Source organism: Gobius niger (assembly GCF_951799975.1).
Source record: "Gobius niger genome assembly, chromosome: 1".
In the NCBI taxonomy this organism is placed as follows: Eukaryota; Metazoa; Chordata; class Actinopteri; order Gobiiformes; family Gobiidae; genus Gobius; species Gobius niger.
The window spans coordinates 55600482-55625517 of NC_136852.1; the positions used below are offsets into that span (position 1 = coordinate 55600482).

The 25036-nt window shown below is 40.5% G+C and overlaps 3 protein-coding genes across 6 annotated transcripts; 2 read left to right on the plus strand and 1 right to left on the minus strand.

Moving 5' to 3' along the window:
• Positions 1-971: 971 nt before the first annotated feature.
• Positions 972-1428, minus strand: LOC306969020 (homeobox protein Nkx-6.3-like; the record flags this gene model as incomplete). Its single annotated transcript, XM_079564630.1, has 2 exons — positions 972-1202; positions 1279-1428. 2 exons carry the CDS (start codon positions 1426-1428, stop codon positions 972-974), a joined length of 381 nt encoding a protein of 126 aa, XP_079420756.1.
• Positions 1429-2374: 946 nt separating this feature from the next.
• LOC306964781 (E3 ubiquitin-protein ligase NEURL3-like) lies at positions 2375-4364 on the plus strand. The gene is made up of 4 exons (XM_079558934.1): positions 2375-2467; positions 3204-3701; positions 3785-3916; positions 3999-4364. The coding sequence occupies exons 1-4, from the start codon at positions 2443-2445 to the stop codon at positions 4172-4174; spliced, it is 831 nt and encodes a 276-aa protein (XP_079415060.1). The 5' UTR covers positions 2375-2442; the 3' UTR covers positions 4175-4364.
• A 1329-nt stretch (positions 4365-5693) lies between these two features.
• On the plus strand, positions 5694-24592 carry sorbs3 (sorbin and SH3 domain containing 3). Of its 4 annotated transcripts, none has more exons than XM_079554998.1 (21): positions 5694-5983; positions 13011-13078; positions 14025-14204; positions 14387-14459; positions 14702-14835; positions 15385-15448; positions 16046-16084; positions 16176-16260; positions 16933-17044; positions 18851-18913; positions 19053-19178; positions 19706-19761; positions 20538-20608; positions 21004-21062; positions 21150-21196; positions 21363-21477; positions 21547-21672; positions 22356-22457; positions 23017-23102; positions 23192-23298; positions 23598-24592. In XM_079554998.1, exons 2-21 carry the CDS (start codon positions 13067-13069, stop codon positions 23657-23659), a joined length of 1719 nt encoding a protein of 572 aa, XP_079411124.1. In that variant the 5' UTR covers positions 5694-5983; positions 13011-13066; the 3' UTR covers positions 23660-24592. The 4 variants fall into 4 exon arrangements, with proteins under 4 accessions (XP_079411124.1, XP_079411121.1, XP_079411123.1 ...); XM_079554995.1 differs by having other exon boundaries at positions 5700-5983; positions 22356-22892; positions 23598-24590; XM_079554996.1 differs by lacking the exon at positions 5694-5983 and adding an exon at positions 7807-7870 and having other exon boundaries at positions 22356-22892; positions 23598-24590.
• Positions 24593-25036: the final 444 nt, after the last annotated feature.

Consider the following 25036-nt stretch of genomic DNA (forward strand, 5'->3'; position numbering starts at 1 on the left):
TAGTTGTTTTTAATATTTTTTTAATGAATTTTTTTTTTTTTTATACAGATTTAGAATGTGATGATGTCATAATGTCAGATGGAGGCCAGGGCCAATACAACACTATGAGAGAAATGCAGTTTTTGTAAGAAATCTCCAAAACGAAAAATTACAAATGTTTTTCCTCATCAGTATTTGATCGTGATTGGATTCACAAACCTGTGATATTATTTTTATGTCTGAAAGTCCTTTCTATTGGACAACATCACGCTCATGTTTTCGCATATTGTCACCACTTTTTGACTTTTTTTGGAGAAAATAATTGGACATTAGTTCATATGTGCTGACAGAGGAGATAATGAACTTTGTGACAGTTTTTGTTTCATGTGGATTCCTCCAGTAATGCCTGAGATATGAGCCAAAAAACAAAGACATAAAAATATGCATTTTGTCGGTTACTGCAGTTACCATAGTTACCGTCAGTTGCCCTCCTTTAGAATGTTGTGATGTCACATGAACAATACCTATTCCGCCCCGCCCACTTTTGTTGCTTTTTGCTTTGTCTCGGAAAATGTTCAGCACTAAAATCTGATGTTTTGTCGATTGATTTGTGTAAAATGTCCAATGTTTATTTGTACCAACATGTCAACACTGCACCGTTTCTCAGTGCGGCCTAAAATCGGCTTTGTTTTCGTATAGTAACTGATCTGGACTTCTCCAGTCCCATGTTAACTGATAGGGCACAATTCATGGCGGCGCCTACGCGAACTTCGTTAATAAGGTGTATACTGTTCACCAGTGGTTCTCAACAGGTGAAACCGTTTTCAATGGGTCACGAGCCTTTCCTGGAAAACATTACTTGTAATATTTATGTATAGAAAAGTATAGAATCACGACTTGAGTCTGTTAAAATGACTGATATCAGGTTGTTTTGGCTTAATTAATGCTTATTTAACAGCGGCCCGTGCTTGAATACTGTACAGTGGGCAGCATCAGACTTGGTGTGGTCCCAGGCGCAGCACAGAGAACGCTCGCCGGTGTTTCCGTAGTAATAAGCGGATCTTGTCATCGTCAGAGTCTGGATCCAGAGGTTTGTTGTACTCCTCATCCTCCACCTCGTTCTCTGACCCGTCGCCACTCTGTCCCGCGTGGGACACCTGTGTGGAGCTGGGTTCAGATGCACTCTTCTTCCTCCACTTGGTGCGCCTGTTTTGAAACCACACCTAAAAGACAAACAGCGGCTAAAGTGTCTGAGGAATGTGTTATGCAACTCTTTATATAAAGATGAACTAGTTTTACCTTCACTTGTGATTCTGTCATCCCCAGAGAGTAAGCCAGTCGGGCGCGTTCAGGTCCTGCCAAATACTTGGTCTGTTCAAACGTCTTCTCCAGAGCAAAGATCTGATGTCCACTGAACGTTGGCCTGGTGTGCTTCTTCCTGCTGGGCATCTCCCCGAGTGGACCACTGTCTAAAACAGAAAACAATGTGCAAGAGTGTAACATTTTATTATGGCAGAACTGTAATGTAACATATGTCATTAGACATACACAGCAGTTTTCAATCAATTAGCATTGCATGTTAATGCATTTACATTTACATATATTTAATCACCTATACAACACCAATAACAAATGTCTTTCTTCAGAGTACACTCAATAAATTAACATGCAACTATTCTTGGTTATTATTATTTTTTAAATTTTATTTATTATCGCATTTATAAAGAACAAATGAAACCAATATTTAGGGGATTGACACACAGCAGCACGAGAGCATGTGTTTCATAAAACACACAATATCTCTGTTTCTTAAAAAAAAAAACAGCCACGTGCTTTCTGAAAACAACCTCAATGAGTGACATCATTAGAAAACTATACAACTATTGCCATTGTATTTGAAACAGGATGCTGCAACAAAAGGTAAGAGTATAAACAGATCACCATTTATACACAAAGAAAGTCAAAGAGCTTCACAAAAGCTTAAATTAAATTAAACAATTACAAAAAATTAAGAATTCATATTAAGTCAAATAAAAAGTGCAGTTAATACTTTAAATTGTCTTTTTCTTTATTAACTACTGTCACTAGTATAGTGTTTCCTGAAATGTTTCAAATTCCAAACAATTCCCTAGTTACAAAATAACACTAATGATATTCGGTTTTGTTTTTACAAGCACAGCATTTGTAATTGCTCTATATTATATATTTGCCAACTTCAAAAAACAATCAACATACACCTGTTTACACTGACTAATTTGGAAACTGAAAGTACACGTGAGCAGTAAAAAAAAAAACTAATGGGGATTTACAAACCAAAAGAATGTCCCTCCCCTTTCCTGCTCCTCCCATTGATGTGATGTATGATGTTAAGCAAGTACATGAACCACATGAATATCACAAATGAAGAAATCAGCCACAAGAGCAACAGCTTCTTTTCTCTGAGACACAGAACAAATCTACAACATGGTGAAGAGCAGCCTCAACTCTGGTGAGACGACATTTTAATTTTGCTGTAAACTTTTATATTTTATGTAGGAAGAATTTTAGAAAGAAATAAGCTTTTTTTTTTTCATTTTAAATGAAAAAAATGATTTCTGATTTTTTTGTTTGTACATGTTTTTATTATTAGTTTCTTTTCATTGCTTTTGGTGCCTTGTACGTGACACATATGATAAATAAACTTGAAGTTGACCTTGAATTATTGAATAGTTCATGGTTATTATGGTTTATAATATAATCACTTTTTTTGAGAAACGGCAGAAACTGGAGGGATTTTATGGACCTAAAAATAATTAGCCTAAAATACCATTCAATTTGACTCAAGCATTTAAAGGCAATTTTAGTATTTATATGTGTCTGTTAATGTTTGGTATGACAGTAATAATAAAAGGTATTAAGTAAAATATTGTCAAAGTCTAGCTCAGAAATCCTCTAAATCCAACAGTATTGACACACTTGTGGTGTGAGTCAGTGGTTGATGCAAGGTGTTGCTACGGTGTAATACCGCGCACATGTAAGATAAAGCTCTGGTGTTATTGTTTATCATTCTTCTTCTTTATTACTTCCCCTCACAGTCTATAATTCAATTAAAAAAAAAATCATATTTTGTTTAATTATATCACAGTTATATCTTTTAAAATCCTGAACCAGTAATAATGAATTGTAATAAAGGTTTATGAAAGCTGCTAGATGGCTGACCTAAAGTGCTTTCTGTGTGTCTGCAGATGTGCACAGGTGTGGTGCACTGTGCCTGGGACCTCTGACCTTCCACTCTCAGATCAAAGGGGCGTGCATCAATCTATCTGAACACGGCAGGTGTGCGCAGCGAGCCTCGGACACATTTAAGAACGGCCTCGTGTTCAGCTGCCGGTCTGTCCGGGTGCAGGAGCGAGTGCGACTCAGGGTCGACAAACACCGTCTCAACTGGACAGGAGCTCTCCGAGTGGGCTTCACAACTGTCCCACCATCGGCCCGCACTGGAGAGCTGCCCAGTATGGCCATGCCCTGCCTCATGAATGTCCCTGGACACTGGGTAGCGCCTGTGGCGGACGATCTGGTCAGGAAAGGCGCACTGCTGGAGTTCTGGGTGTCGGACAGCGGCTCTTTAAATGTGCTTGTCAACAACAGCATCCAGAGTAAACTGCTGACAGGCGTGGACATCAGCCGACCACTGTGGGCTATGATCGATGTATACGGCCAAACATGCGGCATCACCTTATTAGGTAACATGTTCTATCTTCACTTACTTCAATCTGTAGTGCCTCATATCTTTTCTCCAGCTCATTGTATAATATGTCAACTACAGGATCAGTGAAGAAGGATCTTTTTCGCACAAGAAAGTCGTGCCTTCCTCCTGTATGTGAAGTTGTGACCCCGTCTGTCCCGAGCATTGAGCCCTGCAGAGCCATCCCGCTTGTGGACACACGGACCTCAGCAGGTAGAACCTTGTAATAACAACGAGTTTACATTGCGGCCTACATGGATTGTTTCTAAATGTTTGTTTTGTGCTTCTCCTGCAGGCAAAGGAAACTGCGAGGAGTGTGTGGTGTGTTTGACAAAAGAGGCCAGGATCATAGTGAGACCCTGTGGGCACCAGTGTCTGTGCACAAACTGCGCGATGCGAGTTCTGGAGGATTTCGGCACCTGCCCCCTCTGTCGACAGACGATCCGCAGTGGGGTCATAGCAGCTGCGTAACAAGAAAATCAGGCCAATCATGTAAATAATGTGAATGTGTTTTGTACAGCAGTTTCAACATGTATCTCATTATGTATATAGTTTTTATATTTATGAATATATTTAGCATTGCAAATATATTGTCAACACTACAAAAAAAAAGACGTAAATTACTGTATTATTTATGTAAAGAGATTTTTTTTTTTACTGAACAGAGCATTATAAACAATGTAATAAAATACATTGATTCCTGTATGTGTGTGTGTAAATACAGAACACAATGAAATGAGCAGTTTTACTGATGTTTGACTGATTATAGGGACTGAATAACAGTAGATTTACATGTAGATGATATCTGAATGACTAACGTTAAATGTTATATGAGGACACTATTACACAAGTCATTCAAGGCCTCCCTTCTTCAAAATGGCCTTTAGTTATAACTGCTGTGTATTTGTTAATATTCACAATCTTGATTAGTATTAGTATTTTTAACCTCTTAACACATTTCTCCAGTTCAACTTTATCCAAATCTAGAAGCATCTCGACTGGAGCTCACATCCTATAGGCCAGGTTTACGCTTCATTTGAAAGCTAAGACCGTCAAAACGGATCCATTTTTCCTCACGTTGTTATCATTTTTTGTCGTATCTTTTGGTGCTTTTTTTATTGCCACGTTTCTGTTATGGTTTTGTCGCTTTTTGATGCTGTTTTTTTTTTTGGGCGTTTAAATCCTTATTTATATCACGTTTTTGTCGCTATTTTGGTGTGATTTTTTTTCCAAGAAGCTTTTAGATTTGGGCAAGGTCGAAAATGTGCTTGGTTAAGCCGAGGTTTAAGAGGCTAATCTACAACACTTCCTAAAGCTGTGTTTAATATGTTGTAATCATAGACTGTATGTTGTAATCAGTTAATTTACTCACTGTGTTTTAGAGCAGTGGCTTAAGCCGATCTGGCGACATCTGGCGGTGTCTTATGGGAATAACTTCATCAGGCGCACAGTTCATCAGTCATCCGTTAGGGGGCAGTGTCATACAGCCTTTAACCTAGCAATGTATACAAATGAATCTTCATTGTATATACTGCCACATACTACAATTCCGAGTTTATTGTGTTTATTGGGATAAAAGTGCAGATAGGCCTATGTGACCTTCGATGATGATGGCGACAGCTTTGTTGAATCCAATTTCTCAGAACTGGGTTATATAATTGTTGTATCAAATGATCTACTTAGCATTTTAGATATGTTGGTCAACTTTTAACACGGCATTTAATAAAATTAAGTGCACCTCAAATGTTTGGGCATGACTAGGACATCAAAGTTAAGGTAGACTATAACTCCATCTAGTGGTGTATTGACATAACTAAACTTAAATTACATGTTAATTCTATACTGATGCCTTACACTTATTAAAGCCTAATACACAGTGAGCATCACCAGCTCCTTTTTCAAGATGCCTTTCCAAAATACTTCCTTTTGCCTTGTCTGTAAAACACTGGGGGGCGGTACTGGTGTCGAGCTTGTGCCTGTATGGGGATCTCTATTATTTCCAGCTGTGGATGGAAACTATTACTGAGCTCCCTCTCCCTGATGAGAATTCAAGTGCATGCTCGCACACACATCTGCAAACACATGCCCACACACACAATGCAGCACACAGTCCCACATTGAGGAGACCCACGCTGAATCATTCTGTGCTGATAAAAGGCACCCTGTTTGCCAGAGACACAGAGGGAACAGCCAGTGGGAGGACAGAGCAGCAGTGGAGCCTCCTTTATTTTCATTCACTTCCTCAGTCCGCTGCACTGACGGCAACTCACTGCGCAGCCTGTAAGTACCACACTCACTGCTCACCCGAGACTTCACTTCAAACTTTTACCAGTAACAGGATTATACAAAATGGCAATGATGTTTCATTTAATTTCATGCAGGTAATCTCTGTGATAATATGCAAAACTGTGTGACGCTGCTGCTGCTGTGTTTACATGTTTCATAATTTTATCAGATGTGTCTAGCTTTTTCACAAGAGCTCATTCCTGTAATGCAGATTTTTATCATCAAGTCTGATACACGTGCTGAGGCTTCACATGCTGTCTCTCTTTCTGGTTTATATTTCTATTTAAGTTATATATCAACAGTTTGCCTCTTCAACTCTAACCGCAGGACTTTAGGGAATAGTCTTTGGGCGACCCCAACTTTAGGACAAAATCTTGTTTACTGCTGGGATAAACCATGGTGCTTCATGTTTATTTTCTGTGACATTCCACAAGAGTGACTTCAGAACACAGTACCTGCTGAAACACACAGAGCTCCTATCAGTGTAGTTTTACGCCTAGTCTTAGTTAAAGATTTAACATGTTGTTTCAGGATTCACCAAAACACAGCCAACTTTGGTGGTGGAAAATCAGGGTATGGTCATTAAATGATGTAGTTTGAGATGACGTACCAGATTTATGTCATCGGCTGTTGACTCATGGAGGCTTTTAATGAGTACAACATATTGGTTCATAGTACATGGTGTAAAAGGACAGTGACTGACCTTTACAGACTGCTGGAGTTGGTCCATCTCTGGGACAAAGGCCCCCAGTTTCCCCTGTTGTCCTGATTATGTCTGTGTAACAGAAAAGATGAAGTCTTGTGTTTGTTTAGTGAGGTAAAAGAGACAAAAGTGAAGCGGGGTGCAGCGTGGGAGAGGTGTTGTTCCTGGGACAAAGTTGTAATCACTTCTTGCGTGATTACTTCATTTAGCCGTGGAGTGACAGAGTGTCAGATCGGGTCCCAGCAGGGTGAAAGTCCACTCCACAGGCAGAGCCCTGGAGCAGCCCCGTAAACCGTTTGGCAAAACATCCCTCTTTGAAAGAACAGTCTGGTTAAAGGATATCTGCTGCACCATGCCAGACCACTGAATTATTAAAAAGAGCTGAGTCTTTGGATTTCCACTGGAGCTGCTAGTGGAGCAACACACATAAAACACACATTAAAGTAGTGGACTCTGCTTCTTAACTTGATTAAAGTACTCTGTCTGAGATTAACAGGTAAGCCCTCACCCGTGACACGTTGTCAACACAGTTAAAGTTTTATTGCATCTGAAAAAAAATTAACCACCAGCAGAAATAAGCTCTGCATTTGATGAAACATCCTGCATTTGAATATTTAGTGACTATAAACTTATGCTTTGAATAATAAACAGGTTAAACTCAAACAGTTTAGCTCTTAGCTATCTCTGTTTTATTACAAGAGGGTGGCCAGGGCAGTAGCTTAGCAGAAGGATCCTCTTATTGTAAACAGGGTCATTAAGGTTCACAAAGCAGCGGGAAAGCATAGGAACAGATAAAGTTCAGAGGGGTGTCATGGAGTCACTGGGAAGTGTCTGAGAGGAGATAAACTATTCCCCCTTGGTTAACCCCGCACTTTGAATTATCACCTTATCACAACAATAGCGCCGCTTCACTTAAGGAGGTGCCCCCAACAAACGAACAGGACCAGAGCGCAGTGCCTTTTAAACCGGGCTGGAGAGGTTCCCATGGTGATGCCTGTCAACCGGGAAGTCCTGTGTGGAGGCCGGTCGAGCAAGGGCAGGCCCTGAGAAAGAGAGAGAGAGGAGTGATTGTGTGCCCTGGCAAGTTTAGAGAAAAGAGGCAAAAGGGCTACTGCGTGGTTTACGTGCACCACTGACTGATAGAGGTGTGAGTTCACTGGACGGCGCTATTTTTCAAGGTGGGTACAGCCTTTTATTTTCAGATACAGTAACAGCTATTTGTGATCCAAACGCCTGCATAAATCATTTCGATGGTTGTTTTTCAAGCTTGGGTAACCTGTTTGACTGCTCACAGGGCTTAGGAAGGATTAGTGCCGCACACCTGCCTGAGATAGTCTTATAGGGAAAAGAGGGGATGCTTCTGCGTACCTGAAAACCCCACGCAAACCAGTGTGGGAACATGTTGTCAGTCGTAAAAGGTGAAGCATTACTTTGGTGGACTAAAATTCTCTGCTTTTGAGTCTTCTTCTTTTTGGTCAGTAAGGTATGCACACAGTGGCAAGTGATTTAATGGTTGGAGGTACATTTGTACTGTCAGAACAGTTTTGCATCCTACTCATTTGTAAGACCTTTCACTCCCCACTAGAGCTGCCCCTCTTTTCTGTCACTTTGATTTCCACAGCCAACTATAATTCCCTTTGTGAAGCTACAAAGCCGTGAGCTGCCACCTCTCATACTCACAAGCTCCACTCAGCTTTGAACATGCACAGCGACAGGCATGGGATTTGCTAGACTTTGCACATGTTACTGTTACAGGGAGGTTTTCTCATGCTTTGGCCGGTGCAGTTAATAGCCCGTGCATGTTTGATTTGAAGATTTCCTCTCTATCAGATGAAACTTCATGGTTCCTACAAGCTTCAAGGGAAAAGTGGCTGAGATTTAACGCCTTGTGGATCCAGTCCATTGACAAGAAGCACGCTAACTATGTCTCCTCCCGTAGCTTAGGACGTGAAGGAGCACCATACAAGGAGGGAAAGTACTTCTCCCCTGATAAATGTGCGTATCCCCCCAATAACTGCATATCATAAACTCACCGCTCCACATCCTTGTAAGGGCTCTGCCGGCATTCGCACATCTGCCGAGCGGCGGACGAGACGCGCGGTGAGCTTTTGTGATTAACGTCACCGGCTGGACCTCTAACACGGACACATAACAACACCATGATTCAACAATACATGTTTGGACAAAAATGCCAGCTCTGTTTATCGAGGAACGGCTGACACACACAATTACCTTGTTACAACTTACCGAAATTCTTTACAACATGGTTATGTAATTTATGGAGGACCAGCTGATAAGATGGGTGTTCTAAAGGTAAAGATAACAACAATAACCAAGAATGCTTTCAGACTTATCAGGTTAAATTTAGGACGTGCTTAAACCTGATGCCAAATTATAAATTCCGTATTATTTAAGTAAGTATTATTAAAAAAAGATTAAGATTGATCTTTGTCAAGCGAGTTGTCTCATGATCGGAAGGTCGAGGGTTAGAATCCCAGCTCCTGAAGATGCACAGGAGACGCACACTGTCGTTGTGTCCTTGGGCAAGACACTTCACCCTCCTTACCTCCAGTGTCTGCATACATTGGTGTATGAATGACAGTGTGAATGGGTGACTGGTTCCTTGCTGAAAAGCGCTTTGGGCCTAATGAAGGTAGAAAAGCGCTATATAAGTTGAGACCATTTAATAGCATTTCTTTATATAAACAGTGAGAATGAAAACAGCACTGCTACTCACTACTTAGAGGAAAAGTGGCTACAATTCTTGCAAGAAAGTTCTAGGTTTGATTACAGGTTCAGATGGAGCCTTGCCGGGGGAGTTTGCATGTTCTGTGTCTGTGGTTTTCAAACTTTTCACTGCAAGCTCTACCACAGAATAATAATGTCCCGAGATCAATAACAGGACTCTACATGTGGGTCAGACTATTCCTCTATCTAGTAGTACTAATGTAAAACCTGTACATATAATGACAAAGAACACTTTACCTTGTCCATGTAACCTTTGATTTTACATATACTGTATTTTCCGGACTATAAGTCACACTTTTTTTCATAGTTTGGCTGGGGGTGGGGAACTTATACTCAGATGCGACTTATATATCAAAATATATAATGTCCCATATTCGTTATTTTCACACTGACAGCCGCTAGAGGGCGCTCTAGCCTTGTGTACAGTGTCTCCTAAGACCGAAAACAAATAGAAAGTCATATTCTGCAGATTACAAGCTGCAAGTAGTGAAATATGCAGGTGAAAATGGTAATCGAGCAGTAGAAAGTTTGGAGTGAGCTTGTGAGGGACTGGCGAAAAGCGGCGGTTACTCTTACTGCAACTAATTGTGGGTTAAAAGCTAGAGGAACGAGTTCGCAAATGGGTGCTTGAACAAAGTGCTGCTGGGAGAGGCTTGTCAACTGTGCACCAGGGTGGCTGATGTGACTTTTCCTCAGAGCGACTTATGTATGTTTTTTCTTCTTCATTATGCATTTTTTGGATGGTGCAACTTATACTCTGGAGCGACTTATAGTCCGGAAAATATGGTAGTTACAAACATTGCTTTCAGTCTATATTGCTTTGATTATCTGAAATAGAAAATATAAGTTTAAAATGAGTAGTTTACTGTCTAAGACACAAAAGCATTATCATTATCTATGTGTTGTGCCTTTGTGTACACCAGTGGGATCAAGCCTTCAGACTGTGTGCAGTAGTTCTCATGTTAAGTCATTGGTGAGTCAATTATTAACAGCTCACCACAAAGCACACAGAGGTAGGAGCCAATGAATGGAGATGGCTTTGCCTCTCGTTAATTACGGTTTTAGGATGTGGTCGGTGCCAGCTACATTTCTATCGTCCCCTCCCCTCATCTGTGTCCTCCATCCACTGACACAAGCCACTCTCAGGCCAACAACAGTGACGGTTACTTTAAGCACATGTGTGGTTATCTCAACAGTGTAGCTTAGACACCGATAAAAGACTATTTATACTTGTATGAAAGGTTATTGTTTGCACTGGTCGACTTGTGGGGAACGTTGTATGCATAAGTAAACGGCTTGGCATTTTAACTCGTTTCAGATGGTTTGGAAATCATTCAAAAAATCATGAGTAATACATCGTCTGTTATGTCATGATTTTCTACATAAAGCTATTTTGAGCTGTAGAAATGTGTCATATTATCAGGAATCACTGGGGTGGGTGTGGTGCACTGACCTGCTGCTGACTCGGCCTGTTCTGGCTCAACAACTCCTGATAAAAGTGACTCCTGTTTTTCAAGGAAACAACTTCTCCTGAACATAAGTTTTAATATGCCATTTGTGTTTGTATACTGTGGTTTTATTGAGTAGGTTTACAGTACACAACATCTGGCCTAAAGCGTTCTGGGACCGGATGAGCTTCCTTGGGACTAAATTATTTCCATAGCAAAACCTAAGCAGTTACTCAGCTGCATTGTGTACATTGGAGCTGACATTCAGTATAGAACCAATCATTTTCTTATGAACCATTTTGTGATTGTGTTAAGTCTCCTCATATGAAGGCTGGACCTTTTATGGACCGTTCCTCTCTTCATCCCAACAAAATCTCCAGCCAAATGTGGTTTAAGCACAGCTTGTGAAACACATGGGCTATAAAGTTCACATATTTGAGTGAGATAATATCAAGGTTTTCTCACCAGGCTGGAAGTCCTCTCTGTTAAACACCACATTTACTGGACAGTCCTGATTACATAAGACTTAGTTGGATGTTTGGAGAAAACCTGAGAAGAGATAGACTTATTTGAGTTTACCTTATTAGGTAGATCTTTTTTGTTTGCTTGCAGTGAAGAGGGGATGTCTGCAACACTTTTCTTTGACCTAACTTACAGACTCAATATTTTGACATTTGCTTACTCACCCTGACAGAGAGATGGCGTGCTCCAAGATTGCGCCCATTTAGGTCAAGAAGAAACATGTTGTAGCTAAGGTATATAAACCAGCAGCAGGCTACGAGGTACAAGTAAAAAGTCTTCGGGTGCACAGATATGGTAATCTGAACTATCAGAACGGTATGCAACAACAAACAACTGTGTCATTTGCAAAGGCTAACAAATTAGCCTTTGGATAAAGTCTAGACTGCCTTCTTGTAATATTTTACGCACAGCCCTACAGCTATCATCGACGCACTGTTATAATAAGTATATATAATCCCAATTTAGGCAAAATATATTAAGTTTGGAATTAGCAACGCCCTATAAATAAATCAATCAAGGCCATCATTTCCGCTTTGCGCAAAGGCGGCGCTGTAGACGCATCAATTAGATCATACAAGTGTCAGTTTGCCACAGTTTGGCGCTGGGGCCTGTCATTGAATTAATGTCCTGTGCTTCTGCCTTTTTCCACTCTTGCTTCTCAGTAAGTTTAGTTTGCTTTTTTCAGAAAACACGAAAATATTCCCTTTGATCATATTTGCATGCTTTTGTGTATTGGCTGGAACTTTAACCTAATAATAGTAATTGTCTTTGATAAAGATGGGTCATCTGCTATAGCTCTCAGCTGGAACAGACTAATTGTGTTGTGGTGGACAGACCCATAGTTTCTCCATTATGTAACGCAGTTTGTTGGGGGATGATTCAGTTGCCTGACATTGTTGTCTGAAAACCAGATCACCTCAATCTCTGGCCCTGAGCTGTCTCCTCGTGTTGTAGACACAGCATAGCTTCAGCAGTCCTTATCCTCATCAGTGTTGTCAAAGGGAAAATGTTGGGCAGCTCTGTAACTGTAGAAGCCAGGCTATATCTTCTTAATCATTAATATTTATGTTTCCCAACCCGTTCTAAATAAAATTCCTTTTTTCTGGTTTGTGTTTTTGGTACTTACTTGCACACCAAAATGGTCACTGAATGTAGCTCATACTGTATTAGACCCCAGCCTCTAATAGGAGCGGAAATCACCACCCCCTCATTTCCCCATGGCTTTGATCTGGAAACAACACATCCTAGTGCTTTTTTTTTTTCCAAGACTCAATTGATTTCAGAAGCTGACCCTCTCAGATTCAGATTATTAAGAGATTGAATGACTGGTACTGGGAGGAATATGGGGTAGGAATGTGAGTTGCACACGTTGTTGGGGTGGGATTTTCCTTAGCAACAGTGAATGTGGGTGACAGAGTTTTTCCCCTTGTTGGAATACTAGAAGAGTGGGAAAATGGAACAGTTGTCCACCTGCCAGCAGACAAGGTGTGTGAAATGGTCCATAAACAGACCCCTCTGGACTGATAAAGATTCAAATGTAATATGTTTTTGTTATTTAAACACATATTCAACAATCTGTGTACTTTGTGTGTGTTTGCAGATCTTATTAATGACAGAGACTGATTGTGAAGTTGCAAAAGGGCAAAATCGGATCTCATGCAGTCACAGGTAAACATGTACTTTATGTATTTACTGCCAAATTCTGATTATTTGAAAGGACATATGTCTGAAAAATAACATTGTTTTACTATTGATTTTATAAAAGCAATATAGGGCAGAGGCTTAGCATCAAGGCTCATTTTGTAATTTTGTTTTATGATATGAAGTAATGAACAGGATTTTTGTGGGCCCTTCCCAGTTCTGGGCCCTGGGTAGACAACACCCTTTACCTTATTTGCCCCTGGCTAAGGAGCACTATTCCAGTTTATTCATGAGCGCTGTTGTTATGATTAATCACTGACAGATTCAGGGGTAAAAATGCAAGTTTGTTTGTTGCTCTTTTTCTAAAATCATGGGGAGTTTTTGTTTAGTTGTCCCAAAATGTTATTACATTATACATAAGTAGACTACACCATATTTAGGCCTTATGCGACATTTGAACCCCAGCCAAATTGGGGATTTCCCATGACCCCTTTCAACCATCCCGGGACGATGTCACCACCTGATCCAACCCCGCAGACTCCGGATTGTGGGTGGGGCTATAAGACAATCACCATGACAACAGTAGAACTATGACTAACCCTGTCGGACATTCGGGGCGACCGCTCTCCAACCTCCCTGTCTCCTCCCCCTATCTACAAACATTGAATAGGAAGTTAATGGGACACTCCGCTACTTCTTTGCCCCAGAATTTTCAATGAGGCATTTTTCTGTGTTTGTAGCAAGAGAGATGATGAAGAGGGTGGGCCACTAACTTCCCACTAGTTGTGCTTTAAATAAATTAGAAGCAATGGCATCATAGGACCTCCCCCACTGGGACTGTTTATTCTCTGGACAATAGAGGAGAGAGACACTAACAAGTTCACATGACCCTCTATACAACAGCGTTTATCCAGGAAATGACTTCAGCAAATTTCACTCATTATTACATATTTGAAATGTTTACTATTTTTAGCCACATGCAGAAGAGGAGGGCTCCCGGATCATCTTCTCTGGGGATCATGGGATTTCATCTGGTGAACACATACTAACATCTCCAGAGATGACGCATGAAGTGGTGGTCATCTCCCCCGGTCTTCCCACTCCTCCGCTCAGCCCTTATCACTCCGCAAGGTTCCCGTCAGGGGAGTCTAAGGTGAGCCTAAGTGAATTTACAAAACCAGGGCGCCTCCTTGTGGAAGCATCTTGTACAACTGTGTAATGCACCACAGCATTTATAGGCAGAGGTGATTTGTCACTGGAAGAAGCAAACATGCACATCTTTAAATATGCTCGAGTTCACAATATCATGTAATAAAATATATTGTTCTTTTGAAGGTGTCAGACGTAAATGGAAGTGGTTCAACGACTCTTAGCTTTGGATCATTCTACGGCCCCTCGAAAACAAATGGTAAGTCGTGCAAAAACTGATGACACAGTGTAATAAACACAAACTCTAATCTATTTAAAATTCTCCAAAATACTAGCTCTTGAAAGCAAATCATCGAGCTGTATACTAAAGTGATTTTTAAGTAGGCTTTATACAGTATATTTTGCTTGATTCTATTGTTTTTATTTCTTGTATTCATATATTATACACGTCCTATGTTCTATCGTCTATGAGGTTTCATATTGAATTATCGTTTTTTTTAGGAAGCATGTCCAATGGCGTCAAGAGTGCTACGACCTTACCTCGCAGCTGGACGCCCACCAAAGAAGAAAGACTGATCAAATATTCTGGAATTGGTCCTGTGGATGAGACTGGGATGCCAATTGCTTCAAGATCAGTAAGAACGATCAAATACTTTCATTATTGCTTTGATTTACTGTGGGTTTCGGAGATCATCAACTGCCTATGAAAGCCAATGTTGTCATGTTTGAGCTTTACGTTGGAAATGTATGAAAGTATTATCACATCTACTCATATGTAGAGGCTGTTTATTTTTTGTGTCTGTATCTGAAAAAAGAATCAAGATGGATGAGTCTGGGTTTAACGTTTGTACCACGCTATGAATGATTTAAATGTTCACATTAAAGCTGGGATCCCTGACTTTTTGTTGTTGTAGAGTACATTTATTTTTGCCACCTCCAAGTATGTTGTAAACACAGCAAAAATCAGGCCTTGTTGCCTTGTCTTGACCTAACATTTTATTGAGCGGTGTAAGATAGAAGTAGAATCTAATCTTAAGTGCGATTTATTTATAATTATAATCTCTACATAATAATAATTTAATCTAATAATTTAATCTTTCTTTCCCTTGTTTTTTCTCTGAGCTGTATTGGCCCCGGCACCGTTTACTTTGCGTAACAAAAAGTTTTTTCTCTCTCTATGCCAGAGTGTGAATAAGCCCAGAGACTGGTACAAGAGCATGTTCAGACAGATTCACAAGAAGCCAGAGGGTAAGGACACTCCTCTTCAACCTTCTCTCTCCCACACTCATCTGTCAGCACTGGGTCCTGGAGAGGTGATCCAGCAAACAGATTACTTAAGAGGGAAAATGGGGATTGATGAAAGAGTGCTATAAGTCGACGTCACATCATTTTGTTTATCCGCCATGACATTTATCTCAGTTCAGCTACTTTTACCTGTAATTGGGTCGTATACAGTCGGGGCGTGCAGTGTTTCAAATCACATCTTATCTTTTAATTTCAAAGAACCCTAGGCTTTGTTGTTTGTGTTGCTATTTTATGATAGAGTGTGTATTGATTAGTTTGATTGTTTAAATACAGACTGTTGAAGTTGAAATAAATATCTTTTACATTTATTGATTTTATCATAATTCCTTCTTTGTGCAGCACATTGGGCATAGTCATTAAAATGTCTTATTAGAGCAGCACTAAGTAACTTGTTTACCTTAATAAATCCTTTTCGTAGTCCCTCTGGGGGTAATACAAGTGTTGATGGGATGATTGGGGGGGCTTTCATCTCCCCCTGGTGTCTCTGAAAAGTTTTACACATTTTTCTCATAAACTAATGCTTAATTTCCACCATTTTAGAGTCTGACTTTGAAGATTCAGAGCGATGGTACGCCAAAGGTAAGTTTATATAAACCCAACATAGCTTTACCCACAATCTCAATGCAATTTGCCTAATAATGACCTCAAGTGAATTTTTACTTCTCTGTAGAAATCCATCATGAAAATGCAGAAAACAACAACGAATCTGACAAGAGTCTCTTTAGGTTGACCCCTCATGGAGCCTTACCAGACTGGTGAGTATTTGCATTGATAATTGGGACTGAATGGTATATCTTTAACATCTGGATTTAGCAATTAGCAATGGATAGAATCTTTCTTAAGAACCTAGGGGAATGGCTGTAGTTTCTATAACCAGATGTGTCCAAAACTGGCCGCACAACCTACAGTACATATACATATACAGTAAGTAATAGCGTTATATGAACATGAAAACCCAAATGTGTTTAAGTAAATTATGTTTTTGAATTGTTTAACCCCTTTCCTCAGACCAAACAAGCAAAAAAGAGCGACAAAAACTCAACAAAAGTCTGACAAAAAAGTGACAGAAAAGTAGCTAAAAATGTATCAAAAAAGTGACAAAAAACAATAGAGTGACAAAAAAGTGACAAAAACAGCAACAACACACATTAGCCATTACACTGGCCTATAGACTGTAAACTCCAGTCGAGCAAGAAGTTTTTAAATTTGGATAAAGCTGAACTGGACAAAATGCGCTGGGTTAAGGTGGGGGGTTAAGAGGTTAAAGTTACTTGCAAACTAATAAATCAGTATATTGTGAATACCACCAGAACTCAGTGCTCGGGGGGGGGGACAGACAAGTCGGGATTTGTTGCTACAGGCACCAACAATGAAGCCGTGATTAAATTGCTGTCCACGTTTTTGTGTGCTCGGGTGTTGCGTTTCAGGAGTGAGGACGTCGATAAGCTTTCGGACCCGGGGAAGCAGCAGCAGCGCCAGCCGAGGAGCATTTTCGACTATGAGCCTCCGCTGAGCGCCGCCTCTGAGAACAACAAGCAGGTATGCGCTCCTACACATCCAGTATCTAAAGTCCTGTGTATTTACGTTTATCCAATCAAACCGCTGCTCTCCTCTTTGTGGTTTTCTTGTTTTGTTTTTTTTCCTCCTTACAAGAAGTCTCACAATAGGTGCTCTTTCTTTATGGATTAGTTCATGTCTTCTGGCTTCTCACGCAATAACATTTGTGCATACTTGTGTAGCTACCTCTTATCGCCACCAGATGTGCAAACGCATGCACCAGTGCTTCCTATCGTCGCAACACCTCATCATAATTACAAGAGCATTTACGAGTAATTGAACTGAATCATAGGGACGGATAGAACTCCAAACGTGCAGCTATTTTTCCTAACATGACGTAATGTCTACCTTCCTCAGTGCTCACCTACATGTTATTATAAAGCAGTCCCTAAAGTGTTTTGATGAATGGCTCTTTTTGAAACACTGTCCCAGATCAGTTGCATATTGTGCCCTGTGTAAGTGTGTGTGAAGAAAAGGCATCTTTGTTTTCACTCGCCCACGGGAGTGAAAGAGGTGTCCTGTGATCCGTATTATGGTGTTAACCTCTTGTGGAGTGTAATGGCTCGCAGCATGGAGATTATTTAATTTCCCGTTTTGATGATGGCAGCCAACACTGTATTCCCTGGACACCGTTTAGCAAAGCAGACCATATCAGGTGTTAGGTTGGCTGTAACATGCGTTTGTAGCAGGACCTGTGGCTGCAGTGGAGACGACTTCCAACAGGGCGAAGAAATTATCTTGGCATTTAGTGAAACAACGCCGGCCAAAAACATAGAATCGTAGCCTTACCTTATAAAGTCATATTCAGGAACTAGTGCTATTCAAAGTTTGATACTTAGCCGTAAGAATGTGTTGAATGCCATTTCATAACAAACAGCTGTGGGACTAACAATAAAACTGTACCGACTCTGTATTCATCGCAATCTCTCCTTTATTGTTTCTGTTTCCTCTCTGACTATTGGCAAATACTTTCAAACTCCTATTTACTATTGGTTTGCATGTTCTCCCCGTGTCGGTGTTGGTTTCCACTAAAACATGCACAATAGGCCAGGTTGAGTGAGAGTGAGAGTGAGAGTGTTTGCTGAATCTTACTGATCTTACTGAACTGAGGGCATTTTCTCCAGTTCAGCTTTTCCTGAATCTTAAAGCTTTTCGACTGCAGAGCAACATTGTAATGCCTCATTTGAAAGCTATGATCTACTATAGTGATTGTAACTTTTTTTGGTCACATTTTTGAAGCTTTTTTGCTGTGTTTTCAACATGTTTTTGTCACTTTTTTGTCGTGTTTTGGTTGTGTTTTTGTTGCTTTTTCATCGCCTTTTGTCGTGTTTTCATCTTGTTTGTGTCGCTTTTGTTGTTGCATCTTCATCCTCGTTTTTTGTCTCTGTTTCGCTGCTTTTTTAAGCTTTTAGATTTGGGTAATGCCAAACTGAAGAATGGCATGGTTCAGGCGGGGGTTAATCGATTAACCGTCATCATGGGCTTAATCGATTAAAAAGTATGTTAACAATTAATCATTATGCTGCATTTTACGGGAAAATACAATACAAAGTGCAAGTAAGCTTAAAATGTGGTGAAGTTTATAATTCAACTTTTTGATTATTACTGGAAAATAATCTCATTGATATAAAACGTCCTGTACAATGACACTAATCCGGTGGTTAACAGTTAATCGATAATCGTTTGATAAAGTTCCCAATTAATCGATGAATGAAATTGAGTAGGATGTGCATTTGTCCCGACCCAATTAACAAGTACATTTACATGAAATGTTATTTGTCTGTTTAGACCAATCGACTTGTATCGCCAAAGAAAGAACCAGCAGAACAACGCAAGTCACCTTCAATTGAGGTAAGCTTTCTGTTTGCAAACATCCCCTCATTATCATCAGGACAAAGTAGTTCAATGGCAGTAGTTGTATCAGCAGTCGTAGTGGAGCTGTTTCATCAGTATTTTAACTTGGCCCTTCCACATTCCTGCGGGCGCTCAGGACACTCTTGTCTCTGAGCTGTGCCGCTTTGAGGCCGAGCTGGACTCCGAGATCAAGGGCCTGGAGAGGAGACTGTCCCAGAAGAAGCAGAAGCAGCAGCAGCAGCAACATCCTGCCCGGGGTGAGGTACTGAGCCCCAAAACATCCCTCCTCCTCTTCCTCACCATTTTATCATCCCTTGCCACGCCATTCCCCCCCTCGGATCCACAAGACGTCTGCACGAATCAGTGAGACCCAAATGCCTGCTTTCACCAAGTACAGTGCGTTGTTTTGTCTTTGGATGTTGTCCCGCCTGCCTGATGCTTGCAACTTGGTTTGATCCAGCATTTTGAAAATCCTGCCTGCCAATCCCCTTCTTCCTCCCTTAGTTTTTGTTCAGTATTTTCTTAGCAGCATTCCTGTGATTCTTGAATGATGTCCTCGGCAATTCAATTTGCTTCATTTGGTGTAATTTTATCAAATCACTGCAGCAGCTCAGACAGCCCAGTAGCAATGCTGTGCATAAAGAGAACATAGGACCCTGGGGATTTCTGTCTCCGTTGGGAGTGGTCAGCACCTCTACTTTGTCTGAGTTGTTGTTAGATTTCCTCACCGCGGTAGTGCACAGTAGAGTGAATGCTGCAAGCTGGGATTAACATGGATTCTTATTGCAGGAGCCTAGAGGCAGAGACCTGACGCCTGCGCCAAAGACTGACACATTTAACTATAGGTGCGTAGACATTTTTTTCAATGCACATCTGTATTTATATTTGGAAAATTTTACTGACTTTTTTGCCTAATAAATGCTCTATTGACGGTGACACAAATGAGCCGAGTGCTCTTGTGTATAGAAAAGTTTGTCACAGCTTAAGCAAAGTTTCTCAATTTAAATTAATCTACACATAAATCGTCTCCATAGATGTAAAAACACCATAAACACTGCGATTCCATACAACAACAGGTAATAACGCAAGTCAGCTGACTGTCTGTGCTGCCTCCACTGTTAAGAAGCTGTTGACGCGTTAAAGTACAATATTTGTAGCTTTTTAACTGCATTCCACATCCCTCCCCAAGTGTGTAACACATTCTCAGAGGAATCTCACTGTTATTTGCCAAAGCGTAGCTCATGGGTTTTGACCTTTACAAAAATACCTTTACGCTGCATGATGTTCAGGAAATGCCAATTTAATACAGCAGCTGGGAGACCTATTAAACTAATTTCTTCTAGCAGGAAATAGCTTTTTGACAATCCCCTTTATGAAAACAGGCAAGCAACATAGCAGATAATGTTAATGTTAATAATGTTTGTCCAAATTCAGCTGTGTTTGTGATCCTTTATTTTGAAAACTTAAGGTAATTTGTGTACAGCTTGGCCTCTATTATGTTGAGAAGATGTGGCAACCAGATGTGTTGTAAACCTGAAGACAATGCGCTGTTGTTTGTCGATCCTTGATACAATGACAAAAATGATAAACGCTAACAATGGGTTTGTTGTGTCGTTTCTAGCCATTTACCCACATCAAAACATCCAGCTCAGCGATCCGTGGGCTCATCCCCTGCCTCGACTCCCTCATATGGTAAGTGTGGACTTTGTTACCTTGCAGACCCGTGATTTTCCCATAACCTTTGCCCTGGAAACTAATTATGATGAAAACTAGGGCTTTGAAGTATTCACTTAAATCACTTAAATACTATCAAATGTTACTGTAAAGAAAAAGTCTGTGTTCCTTTGTCTTATGGTGCACTCTGTGGTTTACCTGACTGCAGCACGGAAAACCTTTAAGGATTCTTTCCTATTGTAGCGGTGGTTGCTGGGTGGAGGGGAAGCGAGGAAAAATAGGAAGTTGAGACTTGATTAAAGATTAGCTTTATCCAATTGTTTTTCCTAGATATTGGCTGAGAGTGAGCCAGCCTTTCAAAGAATTAGAGAGCAGCATTTTTCAGCTCACATTGTTATTTTGTAACTCAATAGACAGACTCTCCCCTGCAAATGAAATCATGGCGAACCCACCAAAGAAAGAAGAAAAGAAGGTAAATACTCGCCCTTTGTGGCTTAATCGCATTCTTTGCATTATTTTTGGTGTCGCTTGTATGAAACTGAAGGATTGTTTTCTGCAGATGAAAGCAGCTCGAGCCAAATTTAATTTCCAAGCTCAGTCACCCAAGTAAGTTACATTGTTTTACAACTTTGTTTTTCACCAGCCATCAAATGAAAGTCCTTTATTGTATTACACTGATAATCCCAAGAAGTCAAATAACTTTAAAACTGATTTAAAACATTACATTTTATTTAAGCTTAGAATAATTGGATCTCCTCATTTGTTCATTTAGGGAGCTCACGCTGCAGAAGGGAGACATTGTCTACATCCACAGGCAGATAGATGCAAATTGGTATGAAGGAGAGCATCACGGGAGAGCTGGCATTTTCCCCACAACTTACGTCGAGGTAATAGTTTCTAGGAAAAAAGGAAAGCAATATTTATTTGAGGTACTGACTGTGTGTGTTTTTCAACAGCTTTTAGCTCCTAGTGAGAGACCCACTCCAATAAAGTCACCCACATTACAAGTGTTAGAGTATGGAGAAGCTGTGGCTCTGTATAATTTCAATGCAGATCTGCCTGTTGAACTCTCCTTTCGTAAAGTGAGTAAAAGCAGTGTTTCCTTTTATGTATTTAATAGAATAGGGGAATTTTGTATATTCTATATGCGTAGAGATATATATTCCAAAAACTGTATCATAATTTCCTTTGTACGTATAAATTCTATACAATTGTAAAATAGAAGTGAGAAACAAGCTCCAGCCACAAGGGGTCAGTAAAAGGAACACATTATCTGTTTGATATTGTGGTAAACAAACAATATAGTATGTAAGATAATGTTGCCTCAATAGTAGACCCAGTAGCTCTGGGTGGAATTTTGTAAAAATGACCATGGATATTTAGATTACGTACATTGCAGGTTATACTGTATGTTTCTTTGTGTCTCAAGAGAAACTAAACTGTCGTATTGATAAACGGCAGAAAACGTCCTATTGCTCAGCTGTAGAAGCAAACAATGCAATTTTTGCTATGTGTTATTTAGAGAAAAGACCTCGTGTGTTTTAAAGCCTATGTTTGGCTACTTGTAGTCAAAGTAATGCAAGCCACATCTCCATGGTGACGAGCATGCAATGTCCCGAACCCAGTTAAGCTACATGTCACGTGTCACTGACATGTCACTCCCGTAATGAATAAGTGTATTTTATTCTGGACAAAAAGTTCTGCAGTGTGGCTTTAATCAGCTCCTTATACAAAAAACCTACCCCACATGTCTTGTATGTTTCAGGGGGAGGTGATCAGTATAACCCGCTGCGTTGATGACAAGTGGCTGGAGGGCCGGATCTCGGGTACAAACCGGACTGGCATCTTCCCAGCCAGTTACGTTCAGGTCAACAAGATGCCCCGCACCAAATACACCACAGACGACCTCTCCACTGGCCCCATGTCGCCCCTCTCCCCGGGACCCCAGAGCCCGGGGCGGCCGCTCTACTCCCCACGATCCCCCCTGTCACCGTTCACGCCCAACTCCCTGAGCCCTAAACCCGAGCATTCTCCTCTGAGGCAGGCTTCACCCGTCAGCTTTGGCAGCCCGCAGTCCCCACGCTCCCCCTCCCAGACGCCTGTTCCCAAAGACGCCTACCGGTGGCCACACGGCGGTTTGAGAACAGCTTCACCGACAGGACCAAACAGCCAATGGACACATTCACAAAACCACAGCTCCCCGGCTCGAGCAGGTTCACCCTCCACTCAGTCGCCTTTGTCTGTGCACAGAGCTGCAACTTCACCGGCTTCAAACACTCCGCGATACTCTGAGCGTTCACAGGTCTGCTTACACTGCCTCCTGGACATAGATGCATGTCTTCACTAGTGCTTCTGCTGCTTTTGACTTCAGGAATTTGATGCATTCATTCACAGTGTTTGATATTTCCCTTTTATAATTGTTTTAGGGAGGGAAAATAAGTCAAACGGTCCCTAACAGCAAACAAGCAAACATGCCAAATAACGCAGGCCCCCCACTGGTGCAACGCCATCCGTACGTTTCCACATTTCGTACACAAAAATCTGTTGCAATTTTGAGTGTATTTGTTGAACTTCTTTGTTTGTTTGTTTGTATGTATGAAGGTATAAAGCTGTTTACAACTACAAACCACAAAATTCAGACGAGTTGGAGCTTAGAGAAGGAGACATTGTGCAAGTGATGGAGAAGTGTGATGATGGCTGGTTTGTAGGTAAGTGAAATAATATTTGTGCAATTCTAGTTTTTGGAAGCAATATACTAAATAGCCTGTGAAAGTCAATGAGTTAGAACATTGCAAAAAAATATGTAAATAAGCGCACACTGTAATTCACAGACTAATACAACCCTTGTTGTATTTCTAACCATACATACTTAATGCCTGTGTAACATTACAAGACAAACTAAGCACTGGCTGTAATTTGTGTAATGCAAGGTCGCCCTCTAGTGGGGAAGCATGCTTGAACGATTGCTTACATTGCACTAATTCCTGTGCTTTTTGTGTTTTTGTAGGTACGTCAGATCGGACTCATGCTTTTGGGACATTTCCAGGAAACTATGTTGCGCCAGTGTGACGGCTTCACTGCTGCTTCCCATCTGGACTCACTACAGCTGTGTTTGTCACTCCAGTTCACAACAGCGATCTCTCCTACCACTGCTCAGCCTCAGCTTGTTTGCATGCTGCACTTATTACAAGGACACTGTGTGGTTTCTTATGTGCCACTTTCACGCATTGACACACATGCCGGAGTGTTTTTACACAGAAAGTTTCAAGGAAAAATGAATAGTAATGGCACTGATGCAGGATCAAAGAATGAACCATTTTGTTCCACAAATTTGCAGCTGCAGGAAATCTGCATTCTTTCCCACTGAAACACACTGCTCCAAATGTCTTATACTGTACTGTGTGGTGTTGTTGTCACCATGATACCACAAACCACTGCTGTCATTTCTGACTCTGATCCATGCATTTGTATTTTCTTCATCTATGTCTTCATACTTTTTTTTAGATCTTTGAGAAAACCCTGTGCCTTCTGTGGGAACCAACTTCTGTGCCTCAGATGAGTGCATTTTATCGAGATAAGTTTGCCCTGAACACTGTGCAGACCAGATACAGTATCTATAAAAGGGTTATATCAACATATGTAAAACATAACTATTTTAGGGGCTCAAAAGTACAAAATGGTGCTGAGAAAAAAACAGTAATTAACTGTGCTAAGCTTTTTGTAAAGTTCCTTTGTTCAACAGTGTTAAGTTGCTCAAGTGCTCCCTCTGAGTGAGAGCTGAAGTGAATATTGTGTGTCTAAAAAGTGCCTACACTGATCATTCCTTCCACCTAACAAAACTATTGCTGCCACTGCTGCTTTTTCTACACTAGTGTACCAATGAGACGATAAAAGACCAGCTAAAGCGTTTCTATTTTGAAAAAAGAACAATGTATTTCAAAGTTGCTTAAGATGGTTGTACAAATGTAACATTTGACCAAACTGAAAGTATAATATATTTGCTTACAAATCTATGTATTTCAAATGTATGGTACGCATTTAAGGCAAATAAACATAGTGTTATACACATACTGTGCAGTGCTGTTTTATTAGATGGATTTGAACTTACTCTCTACTTGAAAAACAATATTGTTGTACAATGCTTTATTTTTTTACAGAATGTTGCTTTAATATACAATTTTATTATTGCTGCATCATTATATGCATCATAGGCAAGAGTACATTTACTATTGTTTATTATTCAGATGAAAACATAAACATCGGTTGGTGAAAGTCACAACTGACCTAATTAAACTGACTTCAATCAAACATAGTCCAGGCAAAACAATTGAAATAGTTAAATGTTTCTCATGCTATTGGGACAACTGGTAAAGATAAAGTGTAGGTTAATTTCTACTGTAATTCAATTTTCAAATATCTAATATCAAAGAAAAAAAAGAGTGGAAA